The sequence below is a fragment of the Scyliorhinus torazame genome, chromosome 8 (assembly GCF_047496885.1).
Source record: "Scyliorhinus torazame isolate Kashiwa2021f chromosome 8, sScyTor2.1, whole genome shotgun sequence".
NCBI lineage: Eukaryota > Metazoa > Chordata > Chondrichthyes > Carcharhiniformes > Scyliorhinidae > Scyliorhinus > Scyliorhinus torazame.
Genome location: NC_092714.1, coordinates 73,055,969 through 73,076,214, shown reverse-complemented (window position 1 = coordinate 73,076,214; position 20,246 = coordinate 73,055,969). Strand labels below are relative to the sequence as shown.

The 20,246-nt window shown below is 45.8% G+C and overlaps 1 protein-coding gene across 1 annotated transcript in view; it reads left to right on the top strand.

Moving 5' to 3' along the window:
- The window catches only part of LOC140427944 (thiamine transporter 1-like), a 30,617-nt gene extending 18,194 nt beyond the window's left edge, over positions 1-12,423 (top strand). The window contains 4 exon segments of the mRNA XM_072513823.1: positions 7,840-8,029; positions 8,129-8,270; positions 9,393-9,472; positions 9,474-12,423. Coding sequence (XP_072369924.1) covers positions 7,840-8,029; positions 8,129-8,270; positions 9,393-9,472; positions 9,474-9,543 — 482 coding nt within the window. The 3' untranslated portion in view covers positions 9,544-12,423.
- The last annotated feature ends 7,823 nt before the right edge of the window (positions 12,424-20,246 follow it).

The following is a 20,246-nucleotide window of genomic DNA, read 5'->3' as shown; positions in this document are numbered from 1 at the left end:
TTTGTGAAGACAGAACCAAAGTATGTATTTAGTTGGTCAGCCATTTTTTTTTCTCCATTATAAATTCCGCTGTTTCTGACATGCAAGGGACCTACATTTCTCTTCACATACCTAATAGAAAGTTTTACAGTCTGTTTTTATGTTCCCTCCAAGCTTAGTGTTGTGCTCTATTTTCCTCTTAATCAATTGCCTTAGTTCTCCTTTGCTGAATTCTAAATTACTTCCAATCCTTGGACCCTTGTTTTTCCCGGCCAATTTGTATGCACCTTCCTTGGATTTGATACTATCTCTAACTTCTCTTGGAAGCCATGGTTTGGCCACCATTCCCCGTTTTACTTTTGCGTCAGTCAGGAATGAACAATTGTTGCAGTTCACTCATGCGCTCTTTGAATGTTTGCCATTGCCTATCTACCGTTATTCTATTAAGTAAAGTTTTCCAATCCATCTGAGCCACTCCTTCATATAATTGTAGTTTCTTTTATTAAGATTCAGGACTATAGTCTCAGAATCAACTACTTCACTGTCCAGCTCATCCCCAATTATTCCTTTCTCATTACACAATACCTATTCTAGGGTTCTCTAATTGGTTCCTCATTGTATTGGTCCAGAAAATCATCCCATGTACACCAGGAATTCCTCTACGGTATTGTGACTAAATTGATTTGCCCAATCTATATGCAGATTAAAGTCATCCATAATTACAGATGTTCCTTTATCACATGCGTTTTTAATTTCCTGTTTAAATGTTATTTCCAACAGTTTGGATGTCTATACACAAACCTTACTAACATTTTTTGTAGGAGTGTTTCTCCGATCTATCCATGCAGATTCTACATTGTCGGAGCTAATATCCTTCCTCACTATTGCATTATTTCCTCTTTAACTAGCACTGCAACTCCACTGCCTTTTCCTTTATTTCTGTCCTTCCTAAATACTGAATGCCCCATGGTGTTCAATTCCCATCTCGGGTCACTCTGCAACCATGTCTCTGTAATCCTGACTTGTGTATCATGCCCATCTACATTTATTTGTGTGATTACTTCATCCACTTTATTACAAATGCTCTGTGCATTAAGGCACAAAGCCTTGAGGCTTGTCTTAACATGTTCCGTTCCCACTATTTTTCACTGTGATCCTGTTTCGTTCTGGCCCTTGATTTCTCTGCCTATCACTTTTTTTCTTCCCCTTTCTGTCTTTTAGAATCATAGAATCTGTACCGTGTAGAAGGGGGCAAGTCGACCAATTGAGTCTGCACGACCCTCTGAAAGAACGCTCCACACAAGCCCACTTCCCCGCCCTATCCTAATATCCCCTTCACCTACACATCTTTGGACACTAAGGGGCAATTTATCATGGCCAATCCACAAAACCTGCATATCTTTGGACTGTGGAAGGAAACCAGAGCACCCGGAGGAAACCCATGCAGACACCGGGAGAACGTGAAACCGCCCCCCCCCCCCCCCCCCCTCTCTCAATTCCTTCAGCAATGTATGCAGCCAATACATCCTGCTCTTTCTACTCACTAGTATGTGACACTGGTAGTAATCCTGAGATCAGTACCTCTTTTGAGGCCCTTCTTATCAAATTGCTTCCTATCTCCCCATTTTCTGCTTTTAGGATCTCATCCCTTTGATTTATCTATTGTTTGTACCACTGGCTGTTCACCCTCCAGAATGTCCTGGAACCACTCCCAAGACACCTTTGACCCTAGCACCAAGGAGGCAACAGATCATCCTGAGTCTTGTTTGCAGCCACAGAAACGCTTCTCTATTTCCCCTTGCAATTCAGTCTCCTATTACTGTTGCAATTCCCACACTTTTATTACTCCGCCCCTCTACAGCAGAACCACCAATCGTAGTGCAACGAATTTGGCTGTTGCTGCTTTCCCCTGAGAGGTCATTCTCCTCCACAGTATCCAAAGCGGTATATGTGTTTTGCAGGGGAATGGCCACAGGAGATTCTTGCACTGCTTGCTAGTCGTATTGCTCTGCCTGATCATTCATTCCCTTCCTGCCTGTGTAGTCTGAGTCTGGGTTGTGACCACCTCTATGCTTAATATCAGTTACTCTAGAGCTCTTCTTTCCTTGTCACTACAGAATATTGCCCTTACAAATTATAAACCACTGAAAGACCTTAAAAACTATAAGTGATAAAAGTAGTAAATACTTGTGCGACCTTGCCCACTACTTACCAATGAGCTCTCTCCCTTGTAGCTGCCTCTGCTGCAGCAAGGCAAGACCACTTTAAGGTTAGAAAGCAAAGAAAAAAAAGCACCACTTTCCCCTCTGCACCACTTTCCCCATACCCACACTCACTCTGGCCGGTCTCACTCCGGGTGTGCTCTTCCCGCTGCTTGTGCACAAAGCTCACCTTTACAAACAAAGCTGATTGGCTGGTTCATCAAACCTGTACCATTTGAGATGGTGCAGCTTGCACACCTACTTACTGACTTTCCTCTCGTCCCTTCCCATGCCATCCCTATGTTGTGAATGCTACGTTACTCTGCTGTATCTTAGACTGGAGCGCCTCATCCTGGTGCTTCCATTGTCATGGAGAACTATACCAGAGGCATTGACAATAAGAGAATGGGGATAAACCCAATCATTCTAATAAAATCTGATAACTAGACTAATCGGCTTAATGTTGGCAGTGGGTACCTAAGAATCTGAAATGTAATGTGTTGCTAGAATGAAGGATGGCCAGCAAACTTAAAAAGAAATTCATGTGAAATAATGGAATGGAATATCTTGTATGTATATTTACCTTTTTAAAAATCTACTTGATAAGCTTGCCAAAACTGACCATTAGAACAACATTTGGTTGAAGAACAAAAGTCAGAGTAGTGGACTTAGTGGACTTCCGGTTGCAGCTATGCGGAGCTAAGCCGCACGATTCGGCAGCTCCCGCTACCACGGACTTTCGGGCTCGCTAGAGGAGCCCCAACGGGACTTTTTTTTGACGCAACCCGTGGGGAAGGGAAGAGAGAGGTCCCCCTCCAACTTCTATGAAACGGACCAGAAGTGCAACGGCCAAAGGAGCGGCACTGGAGCAACGGGAGAAACGAGGGAAAGAAAACAAAATGGCGGCGGTCAGGGACAAAGGGGAGCTGCAGGAGTTCATCAAGCGCTGCTTCAAGGAGCAGCGCGAAGAGATGCGCACTGAGATGTTGGCGCCTATGCTTTCGGCAATTGAAGGACTCGGGATCACCCAGAAGGCCCACGAAGCTAAGATCCAGGAGGTACAGAAAAGAAGGACGAGCTCGTGGGCCTGGTGGTGAGAGTGGAGCAGAACGAGGCGCTACACAAGAGGTGGGCGAGAAGACTCGAAGACCTGGAGAACAGGTCGAGGAGAAAGAATCTGCGGATCCTGGGTCTCCCTGAGGGAGTGGAGGGGGCTGATGCCGGGGCATACGCGAGCACGATGCTCGAGGCGATGATGGGCACGAAGGCCCCTTTGAGGCCGCTGGAGTTGGACGGGGCACATCGGGTAATGGCAATGAAGCCCCAGGCAAATGAGCCGCCAAGGGCGATGGTGGTGAGGTTTCACCGGTTCACGGACAGAGAGTGGGTCCTGAGATGGGCCAAGAAGGAGCGGAGCAGTAAGTGGGACCATGCAGAGATCCGAATATACCCGGACTGGAGCACGGAGGTTGCAAAGCGGAGAGCGGGTTTCAACCGGGCCAAAGCGGCGTTGTACCGGAAAGAAGTGAAATTCTGAATGCTGCAGCCAGCGCGACTGTGGGTCACATACAAGGGCCAACACTATTACTTTGAAACGCCTGAAGAAATGCGGACCTTTGTACAAGCAGAAAAGTTGGACTCTAACTGAGGGTTTGTGAGGGTGGGGGGGATGTTTGAGGTTTGATGTGTGATGGTTGTTGTATATAGGGGGTCAATCACGCGCAGGAAATGTTAAATGGGCTGGGGGAGAGAGACAAGGCTGCGACACGAGCTGCGCCAGAGGGGGCGGAGCGAAGAGGGCTTTGGAAAGTGCGGGTTTTTTTCCCGCGCGCGGGAAGGGGAACAAAGGAATGCATATTGATTGGGAGACTCCCACACGGGGAGGTCAATGGGACGGCGGGGGAAGCCGGGGTCAGCAGGCGTCAGCTGACTTACGGGAGTGACATGGGGGGAGCAAAAAAGCTAGACAGGGGTCTAGCGGGGGAGAGGGGGAAGGGGGGGGGAAAGGGTTGCTGCTGCACTGGCTGAAAGGGAATGGGACACAGAAGAGGTGGTCGGGACGGGGGTCCCCCGTCTGGGGGACTGGAGGGTGAGGGAGGCGTGGACACGGGACTGGCCCAGAAAAGGAGATGGCTAGTCGGCCGGGGGGGGGGGGGGGGGGGAGGGAGGGAGAGGGAAAGGGAAAGAGAGGGGGGGAGGGGGGAAGGGAGAGGGAAAGAGAGGGAGAGAGCCCCTCCAATCCGGCTGATAACGTGGAATGTGAGGGGCCTGAATGGGCCGGTGAAGAGGGCTCGAGTGTTCGCTCACTTAAAGGGACTGAAGGCGGACATGGTCATGCTCCAAGAGACACATCTGAAGGTGGCGGACCAGGTCAGGTTAAGAAAGGGATGGGTAGGACAGGTATTCCACTCAGGACTGGACGCGAAGAATAGAGGGATGGCAATATTGGTGGGAAAGTGGGTGTCATTTGAGGCCAAGACTATTGTAGTGGACAATGGTGAGCAGTAGGCTGCAAGGGAAGTGGGTGGTGTTGGTAAACGTATACGCCCCGAACTGGGATGGTGCAGGATTCATAAAGCGCATGTTGGGGCGCATTCCGGACCTGGAGATAGGAGGCCTGATAATGGGAGGGGACTTCAATACAGTGTTGGATCCAGCACTGGACCGCTCCAAATCAAGGACTGGAAAGAGGCCGGCGGCGGCCAAGGTACTTAGGGGATTTATGGATCAGATGGGGGGAGTGGACCCATGGCGGTTTGCAAGGCCGCAGGCCAGGGAATTTTCTTTCTTCTCCCAAAAAACGAGAGAAAAAAAAAACAGTGGACTTCGTGTTGGCAGTATTGATCTTAATGTCAATAATTTGAACTTGGGGTTATATAGAAAAAAAATTCCATTATTGTGCAGATGGAGGTCAAATTAAGTTGAATGTAGGGTGAAGCGAAGTGATACAATTTCAGAGGGAGAGAAGAATGAGGGAAACTACACAATAGTAAAACTTGAAGCAGAGAATCTGGGGACAGAGGGGATGCAGGTGTTCCCATACACTAGTTTCGGTGGAACGACCCAAGTTAATAAATCAATATTTAAACATAAGCTAAAAAATAATAGAATACTTTTATATTCTCTGCCCTGATTTATAAAGAGATAATATTAAACTAATAAGAGTATTGTGATTAGTTTTAGGCTGTAATTTGTGGGGTGGGAGATACTACAGTGAGACACTTTCTGGAGTAACTATTTTCATTAGTACACTGAATTAAAAGAGATCGTGAAAATGTTAAAAATTACAGAGGGATTTTGAGGTAAATCAGGAAAGAACTGTTTCCTCCGTTAGGTTCTTAATCGCACCAATTTAATGTCATCAACAAGAGAACAAAGGAGAATTGTTTTTTTTTAGGCAGGTTTGGTTAGGGCATGCAATGTCCATAAGAAAATGTGGTGGAAACAGAACACTCAATATCTTTTGAAAAGGAAAGTGGTGAATATTTGAAAAGGGAAAGGATTATGGGGAGAGGGCAGACTGGATGGTACTAAGCTCCTTCAGAGGGGCCTATTAACACGCTTCTAGCTGTTTATTAGAAATGTGAATGAAAATAAAGGCTACAATCCCAATCTATTTCACTGACGATAGCAGTGATTGTCTCTGAAATACTGTGGAATATAGAAAATGTTAATAATTTACAATTTCTGCGGTTGAATAAACTGAATTGTCGAGAGAGCATAGATTTGCTGTATTTGACCACAGTTTAAGATGTTCTTTTCCTCCCACCTGCACTGGGGTGGCCCCACCCCCAATGCATACACGCTAACTACTTTTTAAATTTGAATATAGTGTTATGGATAGCAAGGGGGAGTTGGTTTGAACAGCACTAATTTCTCCTCTCGCCCCTCAGTAAACAAAAAGATGTTTTGATTTGTTTTCCACTGTATAAAGTGGTGGCGTAGTCCCCAACCATTCAACTTTAGTGTGATCCAATTTCAATTATCCCACAGCAAACACAAGGTAGATGGACTTGGGGTATATTTGCATTCATCCCAATACAGGGGGGGTTACAATGTTGCCCCCTTTGCAGCCGTACAGTAAAAGGGGGTTAGAGAAAATAAATATTTACAGTGCAGTGACCACAGAGAAAAGAAATGGCGTTTCACCTTGGTTGAGTCCCATATCCTGTGAAGCATTCCTTCCTGCAGGTTGGTAGTTTGAAAACCAATGCTGTATGATTCCATCTTCTGGAGGGGCTGACTTTACGTGATATGTGCTTTCAGAGATGCATCACTCTTGTAGGTGATGGTATATAATTCCCAGGAGCAACTGCTGTGTCAATCGGAGTGGGGGGGGGGGGTGGCGAGGTCTCCAAACCTGGGCAGAGCTCCTTCTCTGTGAGGCTATTTGTTGGAGCAGAGCTTTTATGTGAGGCTATTTGTAGGATAATAAAATAGCAGACAGCTTTGCAGCTGGGTCCTTATCACATGACTTCCATCTCTTTTTCTCTTTGACAAGAGATGTGTCTGGGTCCTCGATGGTTAATTGTCTCGCCCATTAAAGATTGAAAGGAAGGCTAGAACATTCATGTCTCTTGAGAGATAACAAGCCTAAGTTTCGTCATAACTGCCGGATAGCTCCTATTTGTTTAGGGGCCTCAAGCAGGCATGTATTCAGCCATTTTAAAGTGTCTTTTTGTCCAGTTTTTAACATTTTAGAAATAACCTGAAGGAGGATATCTATCTTTTTGCCTAAAAATATACAGGGTGAAGTTTTGCTCCCCTCACTGGTGTTGTAATGGAATTGGCAATTGGGAAAAATCTATCGAACAGTAGCCTCCAAGAACAACTTGCATTGTGCACATAACTTAATAAAATGTCCCTAGGCACTTCCTGGGAGCATTAAAAAATTTGACACGGAACTACAAACCTTGTTTTTAAGGAGTACATTAAGGGAAAAAGTGAGGTAGCGATGTGTAGGAAATAAATTTTGGAGCTTGAGACTTAGGCAATTAAAGGCATGGCCACCAATGGGGAGGAATTAAAATTGCACCTAGAGTCCTAGAATCCCTACAGTGCAGAAGGAGGCCACTCAGCCCATTGACTCTGCACTGACCCTTTGAATGAGCACTCTATCTATGTCTACTCTCCCATCCATCCAGCCCTATCCCTGTAACCCCACCTCCTATCCTTCACATCCCTGGACACCTAAGGGGCAATTTTGCATGACCAAGCCACCTAACCTGCACATCTTTGGACTTGTGAGAGGATGCCGGAGTACCGGAGGAAACCCATGCAGACATGGGGAGAATTTGCAAATTCCGCACAGTGGCCCAAGGCCAGAATTGACCCCGGGTCCCTGGCGTTGCTGTGCTGCCAGTTAGTGAACGTACTAATGTCTTACTATGTTAAATATAGGAAGGAAATACAACCCATTTTGATTGGATGAATTGAGTGATATGGCTGGCTTCAGAATCCGAGTTCCTGCCCTCCAGGGTACCAAGGTGCCAACACTGATAATCAATTCCTTTTGTTTCATTTATGCTTGTTAATATATTGTCGTAAATTTAGAATTTCCACCTTATCAGTACCAAAATATTGGCTGGCCTGAATACAGAGTATGAACAAGTATGAAGTGTTTTTAATTTTAATTGCATCTCTTTCGGTTTGTATTTAGGTGCGGTGGCAGCATTTGTCGTGAGTTACGTAAAGATTTCATCCATCTGGAATGAAGTTGCACTCCTCCTTTTTTCTATCATTATTGCTGTTTCAGTGTTTCTGATAGACACTGTCCGGAGCATCTGGGTGTGTTATGTCAGTTACATCACGTTCAGAATTATTTACATGATGCTTATAACTATAGCAACGTGAGTGGACTTTTTTTGTTCAAGAGTGTGATTGATTCAAAATTAAATTTTCTGGTTGATTTAAGAAAACTGAGTAACCGCCTGTCTTTATTTTTAAAGGTACAAGATTGCTGCAAATTTGAGTGTGGAGCTGTATGCTTTGGTGTTCGGTGTAAATACTTTTGTTGCCGTAGCCCTTCAGACTCTCTTGACTCTGGTTGTAGTAGAATCTAGTATGCTGAATTTGGACATATTTGGACAGGTAAAGTATCAATTTGAATCATAGAATCCCCACAATGTAAAAGGAGGCTATACAATCCACCAAGTCTGTACAGACCCTTCGAATGCTCACTCTCTACCCATGTCCACTCCCCTGTCCACCCGACCCTCTAAAAGAGCACCCTATCCCAGTAACACCACCTAACCTGCTGGACAGTAAGGGGCAACTGCCTAACCTGCACATCGTTGGACTCTGGGAGGAAACCGCAGCACCCGGAGGAAACACTCAGGCACTGGTAAAATGTGCAAACTCGACAGTCACCCAAGCTTGGAACTGAACACGGGTCCCTGGTACTGAGATAGCAGTGCTAACTACTGTGCCACTATGCTGCCATAGCCTTGGCAGTGTAATTTAACAAGAGGAGAACGTGTTGGGTGTAATCCTTTTATTAAATAAATAGTGAAAATCTCTCTTTCGCTCTCTTTCCCCCCCCCCCCCCCCCAACACACACACACACACACAAATAGTTATGGGTACAAAGAAAGAGCAATCTAGTTTTGGTTGAGATTTTTAAAAAATCATATCAGCACCCTATTAAATTGTTGTGATAGTTTGAAATTTGGCATTCTTGTGTTTATTCTGGGACAAAAAGTTTTCACAACCTGTTCTCTTTTCAGCAATATTCAAAACCCTTAATGATTTTCCAACTTCTCTATCAAATCTGTTGTTTTCTCGAAGGAAAATAATCCCAGCTTCTCCAGTCCTTCCATGTAACTGAAGTCTTTCATCCCTGTTGTCATTCTACTAAATCTCTTCTGCACCATGCCCAAAATCTTGATATCTTCCTAATATGTGGTGCTCCGAATTGGGGTCACTGCACTGGGTGAAGCCTGAAAAATGTTTGGCATAAATTCCTCTTCCTCTCGTTACGACTTTACATTACACTCTGCAAGTTTTGCATCTGCCTGTGGCATAGCATGTCCAAGATTTAACTACAATGCATGTTTCTCTTTAATGCCCAACTACAGAACTTTATGAACACTGAGCCCATGGGGTGGGCGAATTCTTGCTATTGAATATCCTTTATTAATTGAGTAACATTTTCATTATTTGAAATTAATTGCTATGAACTGTTTATTGAATTTAATACTTTTCTCTTTTCAGTTTCTGGCTTACTCGATTTACTTTGCAGCAATTGCAGTGTTATTCCTGATCTTTGGTGCATACAACACTATTAAGAAGTACAGAAGAGTCACAAGTAACTGAAAACATCTTTGGTGACATTTCATTCCTGCAGTCCAAAGATGTCTTATGAGCAGACGAAGCTGACTGAAGATAACTTTTGAAATGGGCAGTTTCAAATCTGTGTAGTTGTGTTGTAATCTGACTCGGTAACTAGATTCACTAAAGTAGTGATTTATTTTCTCAAACAACGTCATTGGCCTGGAACTGTCTCGGGGCCGGTTTCGCTCAGTTGACTGGACAGCTGGTTTGTGATACAGAACAAGGCCAACAATGCGGGTTCAAATTCCATACCAGCTGAGGTTATCCATGAAGGCCCCGTCTTCTCAACCTTGCACCTCACCTGAGGTGTTGTGATCCTCCGGTTAAATCACCACCAGCCAGCTCTTCCCCCTCAAAGGGGAAAGCAGCCTATGACCATCTGGGGCTAAAGCGACTTTACCACCTTAGAGCTGCTCCTCAGTCGTAACCTCACGAGAAATGCAGCAGAGTCCTTGTTTCCTCTCGTGAACTGGTTTTATGCTGAATTTGGAACTTTTAGTGGAGTGCGAGCAGTTTATTTGTTTCCTGTGTGCCTCTAAGCAAACTAAAATGAAAAATGCCTACTATTAGATGTGGTTTTGCAGCACCTGCTGAACAATTTGGGGTACGCTAACAGCTGCAGAAACTGAAGTTGACTCTTTGAGAATTTAGGAACCTTGATCTCCAATTCTAAAATCGGAGTAGTACTGTATGATGATTGACCGGTGTTTTTTCTTCTAACGCCCACTTCCTCCATAAATTGTGAACCCTCATTAATGTTCTCATCATGCCTTTAAAGCTTTCCCACATTCCCACACAACTTGATTTGAATTTCTCAAAAGACATCTTGAGGACTGGACTACTACATAAACCCCATGCATTTCATAAACTTCCACACACGACTGCGTGGCAAAATTTGGCTCCAACTCGATCTACAAGCTTGCTGACGACACGGCCGTAGTGGGTTGGATCTCGAACAACGACGAGTCAGAATATAGGAGGGGGAAAGAGAACCTAGCGGAGTGGTGTAATGATAACAATCTCTCCCTCAATGTCAGCAAAACTAAAGAACTGGTCATTGACTTCAGGAAGCAAAAGTACGCACCCCTGTCTGCATCAACGGTGGAGATGGTTGACAGCTTCAAATACCTAGGTGTGGACATCACTAACAATGTGTCCTGGTCCACCCAGGTTGACGCTACGACCAAGAAAGCACAACAGCGCCTATACTTTCTCAGGAAACGAAATAAATTTGTCATGACCACATTGACTCTTACCAACTTTTACAGATGCACCATAGAAAGCAACCTATCTGGCTGCATCACAGCCTGGTATGGCAACTGCTCGGTCCAAAACGTAAGAAACTACAGAGTCGTGAACACCGCCCAGTCCATCACACAAACTCGCCTCCCATCCATTGACTACACCTCCCACTGCTTTGGGAAGCGAGCAAAATTTACATACATACATATATGTATGTAACATAATCAAAGACCCATCCCACCCGGCTTATTCACTCTTCCATCGGGCAAGAGATACAAAGGTCTGGGAACAAGCACTAACAGATTCAAAATTAGTTTCTTCCCCGCTGTTACCAGGCTCCTAAATGACCCTCTTGACTGACCTGATCTCTTCCCAGTCTTCTCTACTGAGTAGTACTACACTCCTGTATCCTTCCCCCATGCCTGTGTCTGTATTTACATTGTGTATTTTACGTTTGCCCTATGTATTTTCTTTTCATGTACGGAATGATCTGTCTGAACTGTGCGCAGAACAATACTTTTCACTGTTCCTTGGTCCACGTGACAATAAACAAAACAAAAATCCATCCAAATATTAAGCTGAAGAATGCGTAGAGCAGAGCCGACATCATGAAAGCTGAAGTCTGTTAGGGGCTGTTCATGCACACCGTGATCTGAGGATGGATGAGGCTGGCTGGCTGGAATAGAGGGTTCTGCTCCAGGACTATTGGTTTCTTCAAAAGACCCGGTGTGATGAGAATGCTAATCCTTGACCCCGTTTAAAAGATTGCACTATTCCGATTGTACAGATAAGAGTTCCAGAGAGAGGGGGAAAAGATTCTACCAGATTCCTCTGAAATTTAAATATTGAACCACACGCGAGTACTATTTAGTAGATACTAGCATCTTAATAATGGATCGCAAATCAGTATTACAATTTGTAAGCATGTGTTAGAAATTATGCTTTGATATTTTCTAAGCACCATTGGTGAAGTGGAAAAACTGTTCAGTGACTGGTTACAACTAAAACATGTAATTGCTCAAAATCGCCCACACCAGTCACCTTTAATGTTCTGATTGTGTACCTGATTGCCTGACTGTAGCAACATGCTACAGAAGGCCAGTCCAAGAAATTATATCTTAAGATGGAAGATTTGCAGGCTGTCTTGTGAGGGCAGAAAACTGGGACTAATTTTATAGTTCTTAATAACTGATGCAAGAATGATGGGCCTCTTTCTGTGCTGTAACATATCTGAAGGTAACTAATGGCAGCAGAAGTTTAAATGCAAGTTCTGCTAGGTAGGTTTGTTAGGTAGGTAGGTTTCTGCTAGATTTAATTTTTTCAGTTCATTTCATTTCAGGTACTGAGTAAAGTTCCTTTTTTAAAAAATAAATCTTGTGCAAGTTAGTTTTGGATACTGTTTAAAAACACTGGTAGTTTTAATACCATGTGTAATTTAATTGACCTAATGCAAATGATGTACCAAATGCTGACACTAATGTGTGTGATGAAAATATGCCTTATGATGATGTGACTGTGTCTACCAAGACTTGCTGAATAATTGCCCCAATCTGTTCTCTTAATGTAGAGGTTATTAGCTTCTGGTGTTAAGTGTAAGTATTGGTGCAAATGCACACTGTTCACTAAATATGTTATTTCTTTTTGAAAGATAAAAATTCAACACCATTCAGATGCATTGCACATCATCTTTCAGCATTGATTAGAGGCCGTGACATGGGTTGCCAGTGAGCTCCACTGAAGTACAGGGCATTATTGGATTGGGAGCGAAAGGGGAATATAGACGTGCAAGAAATATGAGTGTTTGACTTTTTTTGATGATTTGCTCATGTAAGCTTTTAATTATTGAGAGATTTTGAGCAGACAACGGAAATCTGGGGCGACATTCTCCCCAAACGGCGCGATGTCCGCCGACTGGTGCCCAAAACGGCGCCAATCAGACTGGCATCACGCCGCCCCAAAGGTGCGGAATGCTCCGCATCTTTGGGGGCTGAGCCCCAACATTGAGGGGCTAGGCCGACGTCGGAGGGATTTCCGCCCCGCCAGCTGGCGGAAACGGCCTTTGTTGCCCCGCCAGCTGGCGCGGAAATGACATCCCCGGGCGGCGCATGCGCGGGAGTGTCAGCGGCCGCTGACAGTTTCCCGCGCATGCGCAGTGGGGAGAGTCTCTTCCGCCTCCGCCATGGTGGAGGCCGTTGCGGAGGCGGAAGGGAAAGAGTGCCCCCACGGCACAGGCCCGCCCGCGGATCGGTGGGCCCCGATCGCGGGCCAGGCCACCGTGGGGGCACCCCCTGGGGCCAGATCGCCCCGCGACCCCCCCCCCCCCCCCCCCCCCCCCAGGACCCTGGAGCCCGCCCACGCCGCCTTGTCCCGCTGGTAAATACCTACTTTAATTTACGCCGGCGAGACAGGCAATTTCTCGGCGGGACTTCGGCCCATCCGGGCCGGAGAATTGAGTGGGGGGGCCCGCCAACCAGCGTGGCCCGATTCCTGCCCCCTCCCAATCTCCGGTACCGGAGACTTCGGCAACCGGCGGGGGCGGGATTCACGGCGGCCAACGGCCATTCTCCGACCCGCTGGGAGAATGACGCCCCTGATGTTTGCAATCCGAAGGAGCAATTCCCTATGTTTTCTCTAATTGTGGCAAAATGATTGATGGAAGCATAATACTAGATTAAAATTAATATTCAATACTTCAAATGGACCATTGGTTTATCATGTCTCATACAATCATCCATCAGTGTTTTATGGCCCTGGACTCGTATGCCATTTTTGCCAGAATAAATTAAGTCATTGATATTTTCTTTTCTTTATTAGGTACCATAAGTGTCTTTGACATGGTCATGAAAAATACTTTTTGGCCAATATTTAACAGTTGACCATTTCCAGGTTCTCAAATTTAATCTAACAAATATTGGACAAATAACTAATTTTAAACTTATTTGCACTAGCCCTGACTTCTAATGAGTTACCATATATCTTTCAGGTGAAAGTCAGCAATAATACTAATTAGCGCACATTTGAAATTAGGGCAGCACAGTGGTTAGCGCTGCAGCCTCACGGCGGTGGGGACCTGGGTTCAATTCTAGCTTTTGATGACTTGTGTCGAGTTTACACATTCTCCCTGTTTCCTACGGGTGCTCCGGTTTCCACCCACAGTCCAAAGATGCGCAGGTTAGGTGGATTGGCCATGATCAGTGTGCGGAATTATGGGGATAGGGTTAGTGCAGATTTGATGGACCAAATGGCCTCCTACACTGTAAGGATTCTATGAAAATCTTTGTATTTTAGCTGCCCCAAATATTCGTGCAAATTGCATTAGAACACTAATCATTCTGGGTTTAATTTACATTATTTGGGATTCAAACAAGAATTGAGAACTTCAGAGCAAAGTATCACAATGCTTTAAATGATCAGATTCTGTAATCCTCCATAAGGAAATGAAAAAAGGCTTTCCTTCCCAAAAGACTGTTCGTGTACACTAACTATCTCAAAGAAATAAAACTCTCAACTGGCTTTGAGTGATTCATTTTTTAAAAAAAGTATTGGTTTGAGGAGGGCTAATGACCCTAATCATTAAGTGTAGATAGTGTACAAACTTATGGAGTATTCTCCTGCAAATGAGATGTTTTGTACTTGTACGACAGTGAAATTAATTTTTGGAAAGCCTTAATATCAAGTGGAAGCTTGACAGTTTGTGCCATTGGCAAGTTTAGGCAGTAACACAAGAAATGTAGTGCAGTTAGAGTGAAATACATTCTTGAAACAAATTTGCTTTGCAAGTCTGTTTCAAATAGATAGTGCTTTCGCGGAATTGTATTGTGATCAGATTGTTGTCTGTCTTTTTGTAAACAAAAATGGAATTATGAAATGCTGCAGCCCCTTCTCCCCCAAGCACCAATGAAAATTATATTTTATATGGAAGGAAAAATAAGTGATGGGAGAATATTTCGAATGGAATGACACTGAAGAGTGTTGAGGAATGGAGGGACCTAGAGGTTCAATACATAAATATTTGTGCAGGAAGATGAAGCCATTTTAAAATAAAGGTCCCACTTGTGCTATATAAATGACAGGTTAATGCTGATGATTTATGATTCATTTTGTTTTGCATTTTATAAATTTATATTGTAGATAAGTAAATTTCAGTCATGATTATACACAAGCTGTCTTGTGAATCTCATAAGAATACAAATATAGAACATTGCAATGAACTTATTTATTAGTGTAATAGAGCTGTTGCATTCCATTCTTAGGATTTATACTTATGCATTCACAGTTAAAACTGTATTTTTGTAAGAAATTGCACTTTTAATGACTACTATTTGTGAAAATATGCAAATATTAAAATGCTTTTAAAGGGGTGCATTCAGATTTTAAAAAATAATTACATATTTGAATTAGTTTAAAACCCCAATTCACCATTGTGTTTTCAAAAAAATTAATGCCCCAAATGTGGTCTATTCCTGAGCACACCTTTAAGTCAATACTTTTAACAAATGTATTTAAATACTAGTGGAAAAAGCATATACAAGTTTCAATTATTATTTAATGCACTAGGACTAAGAAGAAAACAAACGTGTAAATGGGTAAAATTATGTACAAGGTTTTCAATTTGGTTTTGCATTGAATATAAATCAATGGGTTCAATCTGCTCTTTCTCTTTCTTCCTCCCCCCCCCCCCCCCCCCCCGAAAATTTGAGAAAGTGGCCATTCTCCATATGCGAACTTGACCTGAATGTGTGCTTGCTACTTGATTTGTGGAGGGTTTTGAAGCAGAGACCCAACTCGTGAAGGGGGGGGGGGGGCTACAACTTCTGCCATTGTACAAGATTTTTTCATCTTGATCATGTACTCCAATAGGTATTTGAGGTCACAAATGATGTACAACACTCTTCGCCACAGGGCTCCAGGTAGGATTCCCCAAACTGCTTTCCACTGGGCATGGTCACCCTCCACCGGTCAATATCTGGTTAAAATCCATAGTTGAGAGCAGAAGTTTGGGAGGAGGAGATGGGTTGAGAGCAGAAGTGCGGAACGCGTGTGGTCAAGGGCCCTGTCAAACATGATAAAGGGAATCCACAGTTAAGGAAAGGAAGAAATATCTAAAGTGATAGTATGGAAAGATGCATCATCCGGATAGATGCAATGATGAGGGTAAAACTGGGAGAATGGAATGGCCCTTACAGGAAACAGGTGTGTGAGGAAGTGAATTAATTACATTTCATGAGATTATGGTGATCTGCTTTTTAACTCCTTCCAGCCATCTTGGTTTCATGTTGCTTTGTATCCTTAGTTTACAAAATCTATTGCTATCAGATTTGGGTGATTAATTGAGTTGGCTTCTGCTGGATTTTGTAGGAGAAAGTTCCCCGTTTCGACCACCCTTTGCATGAAAAACGTCATGGCACAGTGGTTAGAACTACTGCCTCGTAGCGCTAGGGACCCAGGTTCGATTCTGGTCTTGGGTGACTGGAGTTTGTACATTCTCCCAATGTCTGCGTGGGTTTCCTCTGGGTACTTCAGTTTCCTCTCTCAGTCCAAAGATATGCATGTTAGGTGGATTGACCATGATTAATGTGTGGGGTTATGGGGATGGGGCAGGGGAGTTAGCCTAGGTAGAGTACTCTTTCAGAGGGTTTGTGCAGACTCAATGGGCTGAATGGCTTCCTTTGCATTGTAGAGTTTCTATGGTTCTGAATGGCTTGGCTCTGTCAGGTTTATGTACTAAACTCGCCCACCATGAATGCAACTTTCAGAATCCATTCACCAATAAGAAAAGAATGTTCTAAATGCTTCACTGAAAACAGGTATTTCAGATAAAGAATTCAGGCATTCAGTGATTTGTGAACTAAACTAGTTGCTTGTTGGAGACATGAGCGACCATAACGTGATAGAATTTTTTATCGAGATGGAGAGTGAAGTAGTTGATTTGGAGACTAGGATGCTGAATCTTAATAAAGGGAACTATGAGGCGTGAGTTGGCCTTGATAGATTGGGGAGAGTTACTTAAAGGGATAACAGTGGATAGACAATGACAAACATTCAAGGAACGCATGGAGGAACTACAGCAACTGTTCATTCTTGTCTGGCACAAAAGCAAAGGGGGTAAGAAGACCAATCCATGGCTTGCAAAGGAAATTAGAAATAGTATCCGATCCAAGGAAGAAGCATACAGATTGGCCAAGAAAAATAATAGGTCTGAGGATTGGGAGCAGTTTAGAATTCAGCAAAGAAAGACAAAGGGATTGATTAAGAAGGGGAAAGTACAGTACGGAAGTAAGCTTGCAGAGAACATAAAGACACACTAAAGAGTTTCTACAGATTGGCGGGGGAGATGGTGAGGGTAGACAGGAGGTATGCGGAAGAACCTGAGGAAGGATTGTTGAGGAAGAGGTGCAGCCTCCAGGCCAAATTCTACCTGGTGACCACCAGGAAGGCGGAGGTGCAGTGGAGGAAGGCCCAGGGGGCGGTCTACGAGTATGGGGAAAAGGCAAGCCGGTTGCTGGTGCATCAGCTTCGGAAGCGGGACGCAGCTAGGGAGATCGGGGGAGTTAAGGACCGGGGAGGGAGCGTGGTGCGGAGTGGGGTTGGCATCAATGGGGTCTTCAGGGACTTCTACGAGGAATTGTACCGATCCGAGCCCCCACGGGAGGAGGGAGGGATGGGCCGTTTCCTGGACCAATTGAGGTTTCCAAAGGTGGAAGAGGGACTGGGGGCCCCGATTGGGCTGGAGGAGCTGATCAAAGGGGTAGGAAGCATGCAGGCGGGGAAGGCACCAGGGCCGGACGGTTTCCCGGTCGAGTTCTATAAAAGATATATGAACCTGTTGGGCCCGCTGTTAGTTAGGACCTTTAATGAGGCAAGGGAGGGGGAGGGGGGGGGGGGGGCTTTACCCCCAACGATGTCCCGGGCACTGATCTCCTTGATCCTGAAGCAGGACAAGGATCCCCTGCAATGTGGGTCTTACAGACCGATTTCCTTGCTAAATGTAGATGCCAAGGTGCTAGCGAAGGTCTTAGCCTTGAGGATTGTGTGCCGCAGATCATCCATGAAGACCAGACGGGGTTTGTGAAGGGGAGACAGTTGAATGCGAATGTGCGGAGGCTTTTGAACGTTATCATGATGCCAGCGAGGGAGGGGGAGGTGGAGATAGTGGTGGCGATGGACGCTGAGAAAGCCTTCGATAGGGTAGAGTGGGGGTACCTGTGGGAGGTGCTGAAGAGGTTCGGGTTTGGGGAGGGGTTTGTCAGGTAGGTTAGGCTGTTGTAAGCGGTCCCGATGGCGAGTGTGGCCACAAATAGGAGGAGGTCCGAGTACTTTCGGTTGCACCAAGGGACGAGACAGGGGTGTCCCCTGTCCCCCCTGCTCTTCGCACTGGCGATTGAACCCCTGGCTATGGCACTGAGAGAGTCGAGGAACTGGAGGGGGTTGGTGCGGGGTGGGGAGGAGCATAGGGTGTCGCTTTATGCGGACGACCTGCTGCTGTATGTGGCGGACCCGGTGGGAGGAATGCCAGAGGTAATGAGGATGCTTAGGGAATTCGGGGACTTTTCGGGGTACAAGCTCAATATGGGGAAGAGCGAGCTGTTCGTAGTTCAGCTAGGGGACCAAGGATTGGCGAGCTCCCACTAAAAAGGATGGAGAGGAGTTTCAGATATTTGGGGGTCCAGGTGGCCAGGAGCTGGGGGGGCCCTGCATAGGCTTAACTTTACAAGGCTGGTGGAGCAAATGGAGGAGGAGTTCAAGAGGTGGGACGCGTTGCCGCTGTCCCTGGCGGGTAGGGTGCAGTCAATCAAAATGACGGTGCTCCCAAGGTTTTTGTTCCTGTTCCAGTGCCTCCCCGTGTTTATCCCGAAGGCTTTTTTCAGGCGGGTTAACAGGAGTATAATGGGGTTTGTGTGGACGCGAGGGACTCCGAGGGTGAGAAGGGTGTTCCTGGAGCGGAGTAGAGATAGGGGGGGGCTGGCGCTGCCCAACCTCTGTGGGTACTACTGGGCTGCCAATGCAACAATGGTGCGCAAGTGGGTGATGGAGGGTGAGTGGGCTGCATGGAAGAGGCTGGAGACGGCGTCCTGTGTGGGTACGAGTCTGGGGGTGCTGGCAACGGCACCGCTGCCGCTCCCTCCAAGGAGGTATACCACTAGCCCGGTGGTGGTGGCGGCCCTCAAAATTTGGGGGCAGTGGAGGCGGCATAGGGGGGAAGTTAGGGCCTCGGTGTGGACCCCATTACGGGGGAACCACCGGTTTGCCCAGGAAGAACAGGTGGAGGGTTTTCGGGGTGGCACAGGGTAGGCATACGAAAGTTGGGGGACATGTTTGTGGACGGGAAGTTTGCGAGCTTGGGTGAGCTGGAGGAGAAGTACGGGCTCCCCCCGGGGAACACCTTCAGGTACTTACAGGTAGGGGGGGGGTGGGAGTGGGGAAGATCTCGGAAACTTACCAGGTGATGCAGGAGGAGGAGGAGGCCTCGGTGGTGGAGTTGAAAGGTAAGTGGGAGGAGGAGTTGGGAGAGGAGATCGAAGAGGGGACGTGGGCAGATGCCCTAGGGAGGGTGAACTCTTCCTCTTCATGCGCGAGGCTCAGCCTCATACAGTTCAAGGTGCTGCACAGGGCACACATGACCGGGACAAGGATGAGCAGGTTCTTTGGGGGTGAGGACAGGTGTGTTAGGTGCTCAGGGAGCCCAGCAAATCACACCCATATGTTCTGGGCATGCCCAGCGCTGGAGGAATTTTGGAAGGGCGTAGCGAGGACGGTGTCGAGGGTGGTAGGATACAGGGTCAAACCGGGCTGGGGGCTCGCAATATTTGGGGTGGCAGAGGAGCCGGGAGTGCAGGAGGCGAAAGAGGCCGGAATTCTGGCCTTTGCATCCCTGGTAGCCCGGTGAAGGATTCTCCTTCAGTGGAAAGATATGAGGCCCCCAAGCGTGGAATCCTGGATCAGCGATATGGCAGGGTTAATTAAATTGGAGAGGGTGAAATTTGCCTTGAGAGGGTCGGTACAAGGGTTCTTTAGGCGGTGGCAATCGTTCTTAGACTTTCTGGCAGAACGTTAGACATTGGTCAATGGCAGCAGCAGCTCGGGGGGGGGGGGGGGGGGGGGTTTACTTTATTTTTGTTTATGTTATTTACACTGGAGGCTGGAAGGGTCTGAGGGGGTGTATACACCTGTTGTCTTAAGTCGGGGTGTTAATGTTAATTTATTATTTAGGTACGAGGGGGCGGGGGGAGTGGTTTGGGGGGTTGCTTTCTTAGATTGTGTTTTGTACTTAACCCTGTTGGGTTCTTTTTTTCTTTCTCATTTTGTTATTGATATTTTATGAAAACCTTTAATAAAAATTATTTTTTTAAAAAAAAGAGTTTCTACAGATATGTGAAGAGAAAGAGATTGGTAAAGAGAAATGTAGGCCCACTGCAGACAGAAACGGGAATGCATAATAAGGGACAAAGAAATGGCTGAGCAATTAAATATATACTTTGGTTCTGTCTTCAC